This window comes from Zonotrichia albicollis, chromosome 4, assembly GCF_047830755.1.
Source record: "Zonotrichia albicollis isolate bZonAlb1 chromosome 4, bZonAlb1.hap1, whole genome shotgun sequence".
NCBI lineage: Eukaryota > Metazoa > Chordata > Aves > Passeriformes > Passerellidae > Zonotrichia > Zonotrichia albicollis.
The window spans coordinates 802801-814585 of NC_133822.1; the positions used below are offsets into that span (position 1 = coordinate 802801).

General features: G+C 72.6%; 2 protein-coding genes across 2 annotated transcripts; both read left to right on the forward strand.

The window, feature by feature from the left end:
• The first annotated feature begins 4379 nt into the window (after positions 1–4379).
• Positions 4380–7956, forward strand: ADM2 (adrenomedullin 2). The gene is made up of 2 exons (XM_074540297.1): positions 4380–4732; positions 5833–7956. Exons 1-2 carry the CDS (start codon positions 4641–4643, stop codon positions 6245–6247), a joined length of 507 nt encoding a protein of 168 aa, XP_074396398.1. The 5' UTR covers positions 4380–4640; the 3' UTR covers positions 6248–7956.
• Positions 7957–8630: 674 nt separating this feature from the next.
• MIOX (myo-inositol oxygenase) lies at positions 8631–11382 on the forward strand. Its single transcript, XM_074540193.1, has 10 exons — positions 8631–8648; positions 9408–9470; positions 9638–9718; positions 9951–10113; positions 10197–10264; positions 10353–10462; positions 10561–10628; positions 10880–10929; positions 11023–11135; positions 11228–11382. The coding sequence occupies exons 1-10, from the start codon at positions 8631–8633 to the stop codon at positions 11334–11336; spliced, it is 843 nt and encodes a 280-aa protein (XP_074396294.1). The 3' UTR covers positions 11337–11382.
• Positions 11383–11785: the final 403 nt, after the last annotated feature.

Here is an 11785-nt window from a genome sequence, read left to right on the forward strand (position 1 = left end):
GGGCCGCGCCTCCCATTGGCTGCGGGCGGGAGGGGCCGCGCCTCCCATTGGTCGCGGCTGGAGGGGCGGGGCCAAGCGCAGAGGAGGCGGGGCCTGATGGGGAGGGGGCGGGGCCGGGCGAGGGGCTTCCCCGAGTGGGGGGGAGGGGGGACGGGGGACGGAGGGTCCGGGAGTGGGGGGGACACGGGGACACCCGAGGTGCAGGGACATCCAGGGGTGTGCGGCGACACCTGGGGTATGCGGGAACATCCGGGGGTGCGTGGGGACATCCAGGGGTGTGCGGGGAAATCCCGGGGTGTGCAGGGACATCCAGGGGGGTGCAGAGACATCCAGGGGTGCGGGGACATCCAGGGGTGTGGGGACATCCCGAGGTGCAGGGACATCTCCGAGTGTGCACGGACCCCTCAGGTGTGCACGGCCACGCGTGTGGGGACCCTCCGGATGCGGCGGGACACCCCCCGTGAGCACAGAACCCCCTCAGGTGTGCACGGCCCCCGGGGTGCCCACAGGTTGTACACGCCCCCCATTGCACACAGTCCCCCTGGAAAGGATCCCCGCAGGTGTCGCCGCACCCGGATGTGACCCCACACATAGATGCGTTCCCATACAGGTGTGACCCCACATAGACGTGACCCCGCACACATATGTCGCCCCACACACAGATGTGACCCCCAGGACACGACCCTGAGGCTCGGTGTCCCCATCCCGCGGTGTGCCCGCACTCGGGGCTCCGTGCCGCCCCTGCCCCGGGGACAGCGGGGCCCTGCCCTGGTGTCACCCCCGGTGTTCCCGCGGTGTCCCCGGGCAGGGACAGCCCGGGCCATCCCCATCGCCGGCCCTGGGGGGATCCCGGGATGCGCGGCCGGTCCCGGCACCCCCGAGCGGGGTCCCCCCGCACCCGCTGCCGGCCGGGGGTGATGCAACCCTGCCCGGCCCTTGCGCCTCCCGCCGGCCCCGCCGCGTGTCGGGACATGTGCGGCGTGTCGGGACACGGCTGGGACACGGCTGGCTCCGTGCCGGGCACGGGCACCGGCCCCGGTAGAGACCCGGTCCTGCGCTGGCCCCACTCCGGGCAGGGCTGACCCAGGGCGGCTCCTGGGGACACCCGCGGGGTGGGCCCGCGGTGACCGGGGGTGGCATCGAGCCGCAGGTGTCCCTGTGCCATGTGCCCATTGCGGCAGGGCTCGGCCATCGGCAGGCTGCGGCCTGGCAGCGGGGTGGCCGTGCCCGTGTCCCTGCGTCCCCGTGTCCCTGTGTCCCCCTGTCCCCCCATCCCCGTGTCCCCGTGTCCCCGGTAGGAGCCACACCCCGACCCCGGGCTGCAGGGAGCACACAGGGGGCTGTGGGAGCACAGAGCAGGGGACACCCTCTGTGACCCCCGGGACAGTGACAGGGACGGGTACCCGGCAAAGGTGACAGCGGGGACGTGGGACCGGAGCGGTGCCGGAGGCTGGGAACGGGAAAATCGGGCTGATCCAGCCTGGCAGCGCCCAGGGCCGTGCGGGTGTGACTGTCCTGTGCCAGGGTGCGACGGGCACGGGGACACCGCTGGGGTCGGGACCGCGGGGGTGGCACTGACACCGCGGGGGTGACACTGCAGGGACCGGTGGTGGCAGCGGTGACACGGCAGCAGGGGCTGTGCGGGACCCGCAGGGGCAGCAGCGGGCACAGGGAGAGCAGGACACGGGCACGGGGACAGGAACGGGGCACGGGGACAGGAACGGGGCACGGGGACACGAGGCACGTGCAGAGCCCAATCGTGCCGTGTGCCCGGGATCCTCTCGGGAAAGAGCTGCTGCTGGGGACACTGGGGACACTGGGGGCCCTGGGGACACTGGGGGTTGCTGGCGTTCCTGGAGATGCTGGGGACACTGGGAGCACTGGGGACACTGGGAGCACTGGGGACACTGAGGATGCTGGTGACAATAGGGATGCCGGTGACTCTGGGGACCCTGGTGACACTGCCGTGTCTGCAGGCTGGAGGACTCGGTTCCTCCCCTCTCCCGGCAGCTCCCGGGGGTTCCCGCGGCCCGGACACGGAGCCCGATGTCCCGGGGTGTCCCCGACACGGAGCCCGATGTCCCGGGGTGTCGCTGTCACCGCTGCCCAGCGGGACGCGGCTCCGGGGCCATGTGCGGCCACCTCGGGTGTCCCGGTGGGCTCAGGGATGGGGCAGCGGCCGCTCGGTTTGGGGGTCCCGGCTGTGCCCCCACCCCCCGGGGGTCCCAGCAGCAGCAGCCAGGGGCGCTTTTTGGGGGGCGGGTGACCGGAGCCCGCCCTGCCCCGGGGCCTCAGCCAGCAGGCAATTAAGCTAATTAAAACTTCTCCTGGGTTCCCAGGGCCGGGAGCCAGCGGGGAGGAACAGGGAGAGGGAGAGGGAAAGCGCTGCCGAGCCCGGGGACAGAGGGGGTGACCCGGGGACGGCAGCTCCCGGTGCGGGTCCGGCTGTGCCGGGGTGGCCGTGAGGGGACATCTGTGACCCAGCACGGCCGGGCAGGGACAGCGCCCGGGGTCCCTCCCAGCGCCCCAGGGATGGCGATCCCTGAGGAGGAGGAGGAGGGCAGGGAAACGGGCCCTGTCCCTGCTGCGGGCCGGGGGCTCAGCTGCGCCCCTGCCGTGTCCCCAGAGCCCCCTCCTCGTGCCCAGCTTGACCCTGGTGACACTGGCCCTGATGACCCTGACCCTGGTGACCCTGACCCTGGTGACACTGACCCTGGTGACCCTCACCCTGGTGACCCTGACCGTGGTGACACGGTTTGTCCCCGGGGTGACAGCGGCTGGCCCTGCCCTTACGGGGACCCGCACAAGGGCAGCCCGGGATGGCGCTGTGGGGGCGCTGCCGCTGTGCCGTGCCGGGTGACAGATGTCACCTCTGTGTCCCCGATCCCACGGGGTGACACCCGCGGGCACAGCCCTGGGGACACCGCGGGCACAGCCCCGGGGACATCGCGGTGGCGGCGGCGGGCTCGGGGCGGGGGTCGGGGGGCCCAGGGTGTCCCGCGTCCCCCCGCCCGCCGCGCTCGGCCTTGTTTCCAGCCGGGATTTCCCTCTCGCTGTGTTTCCCTCTCTCAGCCCGGACCGCGGCAGGATTCCCGGCAGCCGGGCGGCCCCGGGGGTCGGGCGGGATCCAGCCGCGCCCCCCGCCCCGCTCGGGGCCGTGTCCCGCCGCCCCCGCCCGTTCCCCCCGCGCCGGGATCAGGTGCTGCCCCAAATCCCCCCGCACGGGGCCGGGTGTGTGCGGCCTTTGTGTCCCGATAATGCGGAAGAATCCCAGCGATTCCGGGCACGCGGAGGCCCCCGGCCCTCGGCCTGGGGAAGAGGGGGGAGCGGGAGCCCCCAGCCCCGGGGTCCGGGCCGGCTCGGGCTCCCGGCGGTGCTGAGGGGTCTCCCCCGATCCCCCCGGACCGCCGGCTCCAGCAGGGTGGGGGTCCCGGCCGGGGGTCCCAGCGAGGGGAGCTGTGGGGACCCCTCCCCTGCCCAGCTCAGGGGCAGCCCCCAGGAGCCCCCCGGAACCCCAGGACCGCAGTTTGGGGGAGCTGCTGCCCGGCAGGAGCGGGGCCGCTCCGATCCCTGCGGATTTACATTCCTGAGTCGTTCTGCAAGGCGCCATGTGATGCTTTAAACACGGAATGAGCCCGGGCAGGACCGGGGGCGCTGCTGCCCCCCGAGGGGGCGCACGGGGCTGTCCCTGCTCGGCTGCACTGGGGGGGCTCTGTTCCCCCGGGGTCTCCCCAGGGCAGGGGGGTGTCGGGGTGCCCGGGGGGTTTCGGGGTGCCCGGCGATGCCAGGCGGGAGGGCACGGCCGGGCTTGGCAGGGCACGGCGCGATGTGGCACGGGGCAGCGCGGACCCGGCCCGGCCGGGGGGCTGCCCAGACCCCCCAATAGTCCCAGTCCCGTCCCTCTGCCCCCAGAGGGATCCCCCAACCCAGCCCGGCCCGGCCCGGCCCCAGGGCCGCTCCCCAGCCCCGGCTCCGCACCGGGAAGGTCCCGGGGGCAGCGGGGCCGGGTACGTGCGGTACCGGGGTGAGGTTCGGGCCGGGCTCGGCCCTGGGGCGCTGCGGGGCTGGGGAGGGGCCGGGGAAGGTGCGAAGGCGGTGCGGGTCCGGGGCAGTGCGGGGTCGGTGAGGGGCACAGCGGGGCCGAGGGGCCGGGGGGCAGTGCGGGGTCTGGGACGGGCACAGCGGGGCCGGGGTGCTGCGGGACTCGGGGGTTGCGGGAGCGGTGCCGGGATATCCGGGGCCGGTGCGCGGCCGGGCTCCGGGGCCGGTGCGGAGCCGAGGGCGGCGCGGGGCTGCTCCTGCTCCCGCCCGCGGCTCCTCCCGTCCCGCTGGGCTCCTCCCGCCCGCCGGCCCGGCGATATTTAACCTGGGCCGGGGCGGGGAGCGGCAGCGCCGAGCGGGGACGGAGCCGAGCCCGAGGCAGCGCAGCCCGGTCCCGTTCCCGTTCCCGCTCCGGTACCGCCGGGACCCCGCGCCGCCCCCGCTGCGGCACAGGCAGGGAGCGGAGCGGGGGCAGCACGAGCAGGGGCTGCGACCCCGAGCCGGAGCCGGAGCCCAGCGCAACCCCCGCGCCCAACCGCCCTCCCGGTGCCTCCCGCCGCCGCCGCCGCTCGTCCCGTCCCGTCCCGTCCCGTCCGGCCATGCGAGCCCCGGCCCCGCTGGCGCTCGGTTGCGTCAGCTTCGCGCTGTGCCTGCTGGAGCTGCCCCACGGGCGGGCCCTGCCGCCGCGCAGGTGAGGGACCCTGCCCGAGCCCTGCCCCATCTCTGCCCGCACCCCTGCCCCGCTCGTCCTGCCCTCCCGCACCCCCTGCCCGCCCCCCAGCTCCGCGCCCTCCCCGTTCCCCCCGGGATGGGGGCCTGGGGGGGTCTCGGGGCAGCGTCTCCTGCCGGGCCCCCACCCCGGGGACGCGGTACCGGGCGGGGAGTGCGGGGTCCCGGCCCCGCCATGGGCGCTGGGGGCACCGCCGGGGGTGCGGGAGGTGCCAGGCGTGCCAAGGTGTGCGAGGTGTGCAAAGGTGTGCCAGGTGTGCAAAGGTGTGCAGAGGTGTGCCAGGTGAGCCAGAGCCGCGGGGACTGGCACACGCCGGGACAGAGATTTTGTGTGTGCGGGATCTCGGGGGTGCCCGGGGGGTCTCTGGGGCCGGGCCGCCCCCCGTGCCCACCCCGCACGTTCGGGTGCGTGTCCCGGCTCGGGGAGCGCGTCCGGGCCGGCCCCGGCGATCCCCGCCTGGCTCGGGGGGTGCGGGGGGAGCGGCCCTGGCACCGCCTGCCGTGGGGGGCACCGGGGGCACCCGCAGGGCACCCCCTGCCATGGCTGGGCTGGGCTGGGGTCCTGTGGGGCACGGGACGAGGGTTAAAATGGGGACAAATATTGAGAAAAGGGAAAAGAGAAGGACGGGACTGAGAATGGGACCCAAAGCTCCGAGTTCCCTGGAGCTGAGGAGGGGTCCCCTGAGGAAAAGGCGTCCCGGGACAGGGGCACTGAGGCCGGGGCAGCTCTGTGGCCCCGTGGGGGTGCCCGGAGCCCCCCGCGGTTACCGGGGCTCGGGCGTGGGTGCGGGGCAGAGCCCGTGGGAACGGGGTGGGCGGAACGGGGGGAGCCGGGGGGGCTCCGGCGGCTGCCCGGGGGTGTCGTGTGTGCGGGACACGTGTCCGTGTGCTCGGGGTACGTGTGTGCCTGCAGGTAGCGGCGGCTTCCTCCTCCTCCTCTCCTCCTCCTCCTCCGCCCCTCCGGAAGCGCCGGGCTCAGCGCTGGCTCCGGGCTCAGCGGTGCCCGGCGCTCCCCCCGAGCCGCAGCCGTGTCCCCCTGACCGTGTCCCTTCTCTCCTGCAGGGCCGCCCCGGCGCGGAGCCCCCCGGAGCGAACCCCCGCTCTCCCCGGAGCGCCCCCGGCCCCGCAGCCCGTGGGGACCCCGCGGCACCGAGCCCCGGTTGCCCGGCACGGCCCGTGGGCCGCCCTTCGGCACCGCCCGCCCGCCCCGCGGCCCCCGCCGTGGCACGGCCGGCGCCTCGTCCTGCGGCACCACGGGCGGGACCCCCGGTACGACCCCCCCCGGTGGGACCCCCGGTGGGACCCCCGGGCCGGCCGCGGCCGCCGGCACGCCGGGGCGCACCTGGTGCGGGTGGGCTGCGTGCTGGGCACCTGCCAGGTGCAGAACCTGAGCCACCGCCTGTGGCAGCTGCGGGGACAGTCGGGCCGCCGCGACTCGTCCCCCATGAACCCCAACAGCCCCCACAGCTACGGCTGAGCGGGGGGCGCGGCCCCGCCCCGCGGGACCCCCCGAGCACGGCCGCGGGCTCCTCCGGGCACCGGAGCCTCCTGATGGAGCACCGGGCCGGCCACGGATGGACAGCGGCACCGTGGGACTGCTGGTGGCCCGGGATGGCCCAACGGGATCCGTGGTGGCCGGCGGTGGCCCCAGAGACTGAAGGTGGCCTAGAGCGACTCACGGTGACCGGCGCTGGCCCCTGGTGACTCTCGGTGGCTCAGAGTGGCCCCTGGTGGCCGGTGCTGGCCCGCGGTGGCGGCAGTGGCCGGTCGGTGCGGGGCAGGTCCAAGGGCCGCCGGCAATCCCGCTGACCGCAGCAGCACCGGAACCTTGTGCAAGACGCTCCTGCTGACTCAGCGCTCCCGTGCCGGCCGTGGCACCCCCAGGGCACCCCCAGCGCCCCAGCCCCTCCCCAGGGTGACACGGGGGCTGTGGGGGCCCGGCAAGGACAGGGCACGGGGACCCCGCCCGGTGGGACAGGGATGTGTGACCCAGGTCACTGTCCCACCCCCTCCTGGGAGCGGCTTGAGCAGCCCCCCAGGAGCAGCAGCCCCCCAGGAGCAGCAGCCCCCCAGGAGCAGCAGCCCCACTCTCTCCAGAACAGCCCTGGCCTCCCAGGAGCACCCGCATTCCTGGGGCACCCCCATTCCCAAAGCACCCCAATTCCTGGGGCAGCCCCATTCCCAGAGTACTCCCATTCCTGGGACACCCCATTCACAGAGCACCCCGATTCCTGGGGCACCCCATTCACAGAGCACCCCGATTCCTGGGGCACCCCCATTCCCATAGCACCCCCATTCCTGGGGCACCCCCATTCACAGAGCACCCCGATTCCTGGGGCACCCCATTCCCAGAGCACCCCAATTCCTGGGGCACCCCATTCACAGAGCACCCCGATTCCTGGGGCAGCCCCATTCCCAGAGTACCCCCATTCCCAGAGTACCCCCATTCCTCGGGCACCCCATTCCCACAGGAATGTTGCCGTTCCCCCAGAGCACCCCATTCTCAGGAACACCCTATTGCTGGGAACACCCCATTCCCTGAACACCCCATTCCCCGAACACCCCAGCCCCCGGAGCACCCCAATCCTGCCAGCAGCTCCCGAGCCCCCGTTCCCCAGAGCACCAGGATGTCCCCTGGGTGCCACATGAACAGAGCTGTCCCTGGGTGTCCCAGGAGGTTTCAGCCCAGGATGTCCCCTGGGTGCCACATGAACAGAGCTGTCCCTGGGTGTCCCAGGAGGTTTCAGCACAGGATGTCCCCTGGGTGCCACATGAACAGAGCTGTCCCTGGGTGCACCAGGAGGTTTCAGCACAGGATGTCCCCTGGGTGCCACATGAACAGAGCTGTCCCTGGGTGTCCCAGGAGGTTTCAGCACAGGATGTCCCCTGGGTGCCACATGAACAGAGCTGTCCCTGGGTGCACCAGGAGGTTTCAGCACAGGATGTCCCCTGGGTGCCACACGGACGGAGCTGTCCCTGGGTGTCCATCCCCTGGGTGTCCCGGCACTTCCCAGATCCCATAGAGCTGCCGAGGGGCGCTGGGGGATCCCGAGGGGTGTGGGGGTCCCCAGGCCTTTGTCCCCTCCCTTGGGTGCCCCCGCTGAGCCTGGAGGGTGCCCGACCCACCCTGGCCCAGGTCGCTGCTTCCCGGGAATCCTGGTTTGTGTGGAATAAACAAAGCGTGTGAGGAGGAGCTGGGCTGGAGCGTGGTGATCCCAGGGGGATGCGATATGGGATGGGGCACGGTGATCCCGTAGGAATGGGATATGGGATGGGGTACGGTGATGCCCTGGGGATGGGTCAGGGGGTGGGCAAGGGGCAGCCGTGTCCAGGGACAGGCACTGAACCCCTCAGGAGCAGGAGGTGACAGGCGGGGGCCGTGTCCGCAGGGCTGTGGGGACAGACGTGGGGACAGCGGGGGCACACACATGTGTGTCTGTGCCTGTGCCCACACGTGTCTGTGCCTGGTTATGCCCACACGTGCCCATGTCCGGCCGCGTCTGTGCCCTGTCCTGGCCGTGCCCACCCGTGCCAGCCCGTGCCGTGTCACACCCGTGCCATCGCCTCCCCGGGGCAGTGCCACCCCGGTGTCCCCGCTGTGTCCCCAGGGCCGGTTCCTCTCCCCGTGTCCCTGCGGGGTCACTCGCAGCCCCACCCGGGGGTCCCCAGCTCGGGGCCGGCCCGGGGGTCCCCCAGCCCCCCCCGGGCGGGCGCGGGGTCAAACATTAACCGGGGCGGGTTAACTGGTCACCGATTGTCACCCATTGTCCCCGCGGCGCCGGGCGGGCCCCCCGCGCCACCCCCGCCATAAAAGCGGGGCTGCGGCGGCCGCCCCCAGCCCCGGAGCCCCCAGACCCAGCATGAGCAGCCTGCAGGAGGTGAGTGGGGCGGGGGGGGGTACAAACACACACCTGGGGGGGGGACAGACACACCCGGGCCACCCCAAACCAGGGACAGAGGGACCCCTTGGCGATGTCGCCCCTGCTGGAGGTGCCCCCCCACCCCAAAGCGTCCCAGCCTAGGGAGTCCCGAGGCCACAGGGAGCTGCCCCCCACCTGGGCAGGGTTGGAGGAACAGGGCCAGCCCGGGGGTTTGGGCAGAGACCCCCAACAGGGACCCCTGGACTACTCTCCCCACCCAGGGATCAGGGACGGCACCCCCAGGTCCGTCTGTGCCCCGGGGGACAGTGTGTGCTGATCTGTGACACCGTGTGACACCGTGTGACACGGTGATAGATAGCGTGCGATAGTGTGTGACAAAGTGTGACACCGTGTGACAAAGTGTGACATTGTGTGGCAGTGTGCGATAGTGTGTGACAAAGTGTAACAGCGCGATCCCACACGACCAGGTCTCTCCTTGGTGCCAGCGTCCCCCTGTCCCCAACCTCCTGTCCCTGTCCCGCAGTGCCTCGGCCAGAGGAGCAGGACAGGACAGGACCCCTGATCCCTCTGTCCCTGTCCCCTGTCCCCATCCCGGGGGCAGGATGGGACCCCTGATCCCTCAGTCCCTGTCCCGCGGTGCCCGGGCTGGGGGCAGGATGGGGCCCCTGAGCCGCTCCGGTCCCTGTTCCCCGTCCCTGTCCCCTGTGCCCGTCCCTCGGTGCCCACGCGGGTCCCGCTGATCCCCGCTCCCCGCAGGGCCCCGACTCCTCGGAGGAGCCGCAGCCCGGCAAGGCCAAGAGCGAGTTTCGCAACTACACCGTGAGTGGGGCTCTGGGTGGGCGGGGGTCCCGAACCGGGCGGCTCCCGGGGCTCCGGCTGTCCCCAGAGCCGCGCTGGAGTCCCGGGGGGGCTCGGGCAGCCCGGGCAGGGTGCGGGGACACGGGGGGAACCCCCGGAGCGCCCCCAGCCCCGGTGCTGCCCCGCAGGAGGGGAAGCTGATCGACCGCGTGTACAACACCTACCGGCTCATGCACACGCACCAGACCGTGGAGTTCGTCCGCAGGAAGGTGCGAACGGCCCCGTGTCCCCCGGTGTCACCTCCTGTCCCTCGGTGTCACCTCGGTGTCACCTCGGTGTCACCTCCTGTCCCTCGGTGTCACCTCGGTGTCACCCCGGTGTCACCACAGCGGGGGTATCCCAGCCCCGCCGCCCCATGCCAGCCCGTGTGGGGGCACCGAGGGGCACCAGGCCCCGGGGCTGGCAGGGGATGGCGCTGTCGCCACGTGTCGCCGTCCCCAGAGCGCCCAGTACGGCTCCTGCTCGCAGCGGAGGATGAGCGTGATGGAGGCGCTGGAGCTGCTGGACCAGCTCGTGGACGAGTCGGACCCCGACGTGGATTTCCCCAACTCCTTCCACGCCTTCCAGACGGCCGAGGGGATCCGCCGGGCGCACCCCGACAAAGGTGGGGCCGGAACCCGCCCTGTGCCCGCCCTGTGCCCCGCCGGGTGCCCGGCCCGGGGGTGACACGGCTCTGCTCACCCCCAGACTGGTTCCACCTCGTGGGGCTCCTGCACGACCTGGGCAAGGTGCTGGTGCTGTTCGGGGAGCCCCAGGTGAGCGGCACGTTGGGGAGGGGGCTCGGGGGTCCCCCCGCGGCCGGGGCGCCCTCGGGGGGCGCTGTGACCCCCGTGCCCCCCGCAGTGGGCCGTGGTCGGGGACACCTTCCCGGTGGGCTGCAAGGTGCAGAAGTCGGTGGTGTACGGGGACTCCACCTTCCACGAGAACCCCGACACCAAAGACCCCCGGTACAGGTGAGCGGGACCCCCGGGGGGGTTTGGGGGCTGCACCCCCGGCCCGGCGAGGCTCTGGGGGGGGGGGTCCAGCCCCTCAATCCCCACCCCATCCCCAGCACCGAGTACGGGATGTACCAGCCCGGCTGTGGCCTGGACAACGTCCTCATGTCCTGGGGCCACGATGGTGAGTTTGGGGGGCTGAGGGGGGGGTCCCTTCCTGGGGGCAAGGCGGGCCCCCTGCCCCAAATGGGGCCCTGGTGTCCCCCATTGCCCCCTTTGCACGGACTGCAGCCCTTGGTGTGGGGCAGGGGCTGCTCTCTGGGGGGGCTCTGTGACTCTGGGGGGGCTCTGTGACTCTGGGGGGGCTCTGCACCTCTCGGGGTCCCCCCCCCGGTGGGGGTCCAACCCCTCCCCACGCCCCCCTCCCCTTTTCAGAGTACATGTACCAAGTGATGAAGTTCAACAAGTTCGCCCTGCCCAAGGAGGTGAGCTCAGCCTGGGGCGGGGGGGCTCAGGGACCCCCGGGAGGTTTGGGGGTGCGGGGGCAGCACCCTAACCCCGTGTCCCCCCCATGCCAGGCCTTCTACATGGTTCGCTTCCACTCCTTCTACCCCTGGCATGCCCACGGTGACTACGGGCACCTGTGCTCGGAGGAGGATCGCCGCATGCTGCCCTGGCTCCGCGAGCTCAAGTGTGTGCCAGGGGGGTCTGGGGGCTCGGCCGGGCCCCCCGAGGCTGTGGGGGGTGCAGCCCCCCGCCCTGACCCCCCGTTTGCCCCCGCAGCAAGTTCGACCTGTACACCAAGCAGGAGGAGCTGCCCGATGTGCAGCAGCTCCGCGCTTACTACCAGGGCCTCATCGACAAATACTGCCCGGGGCAGCTCTGCTGGTGACGCCCCCGTCCTGCAGGGGGGACCCCCGAACCCTGCCGGAGCCCCCCAAACCCTGCTGGGACCCCCGAACCCTGCTGAGCCCCCTGAACCCTGCTGAGCCCCCTGAACCCTGCTGGGACCCCCACAGCACCCCCAGCCCCTGCCCTGGGGCTCTACAATAAACCTGCTCTGCTGCACCCCCGTGCCAGTCCCCCCTCCCCGCAGGACCCCCCAAATCCCAAACCCAGGAGAGCTGCAGGGCTGGAATGTCAAAGGCTTTAATTAGAAAATTATAGGAAAGCTCTGGGCTCGGGCTGAGCCGGGCAGGGAGAACCATGGGATGGGCAGAGCCCGCAGGGAGGAGCACCCCAAAGTGCCAGGGGGGACCCCAAAGTGACCTGAGGGGCTGGGCAGGGTAACCGGAGGGCTGGCACTGCCCAAACTGCTCCAGCCTATGGGCACAGAGCCCT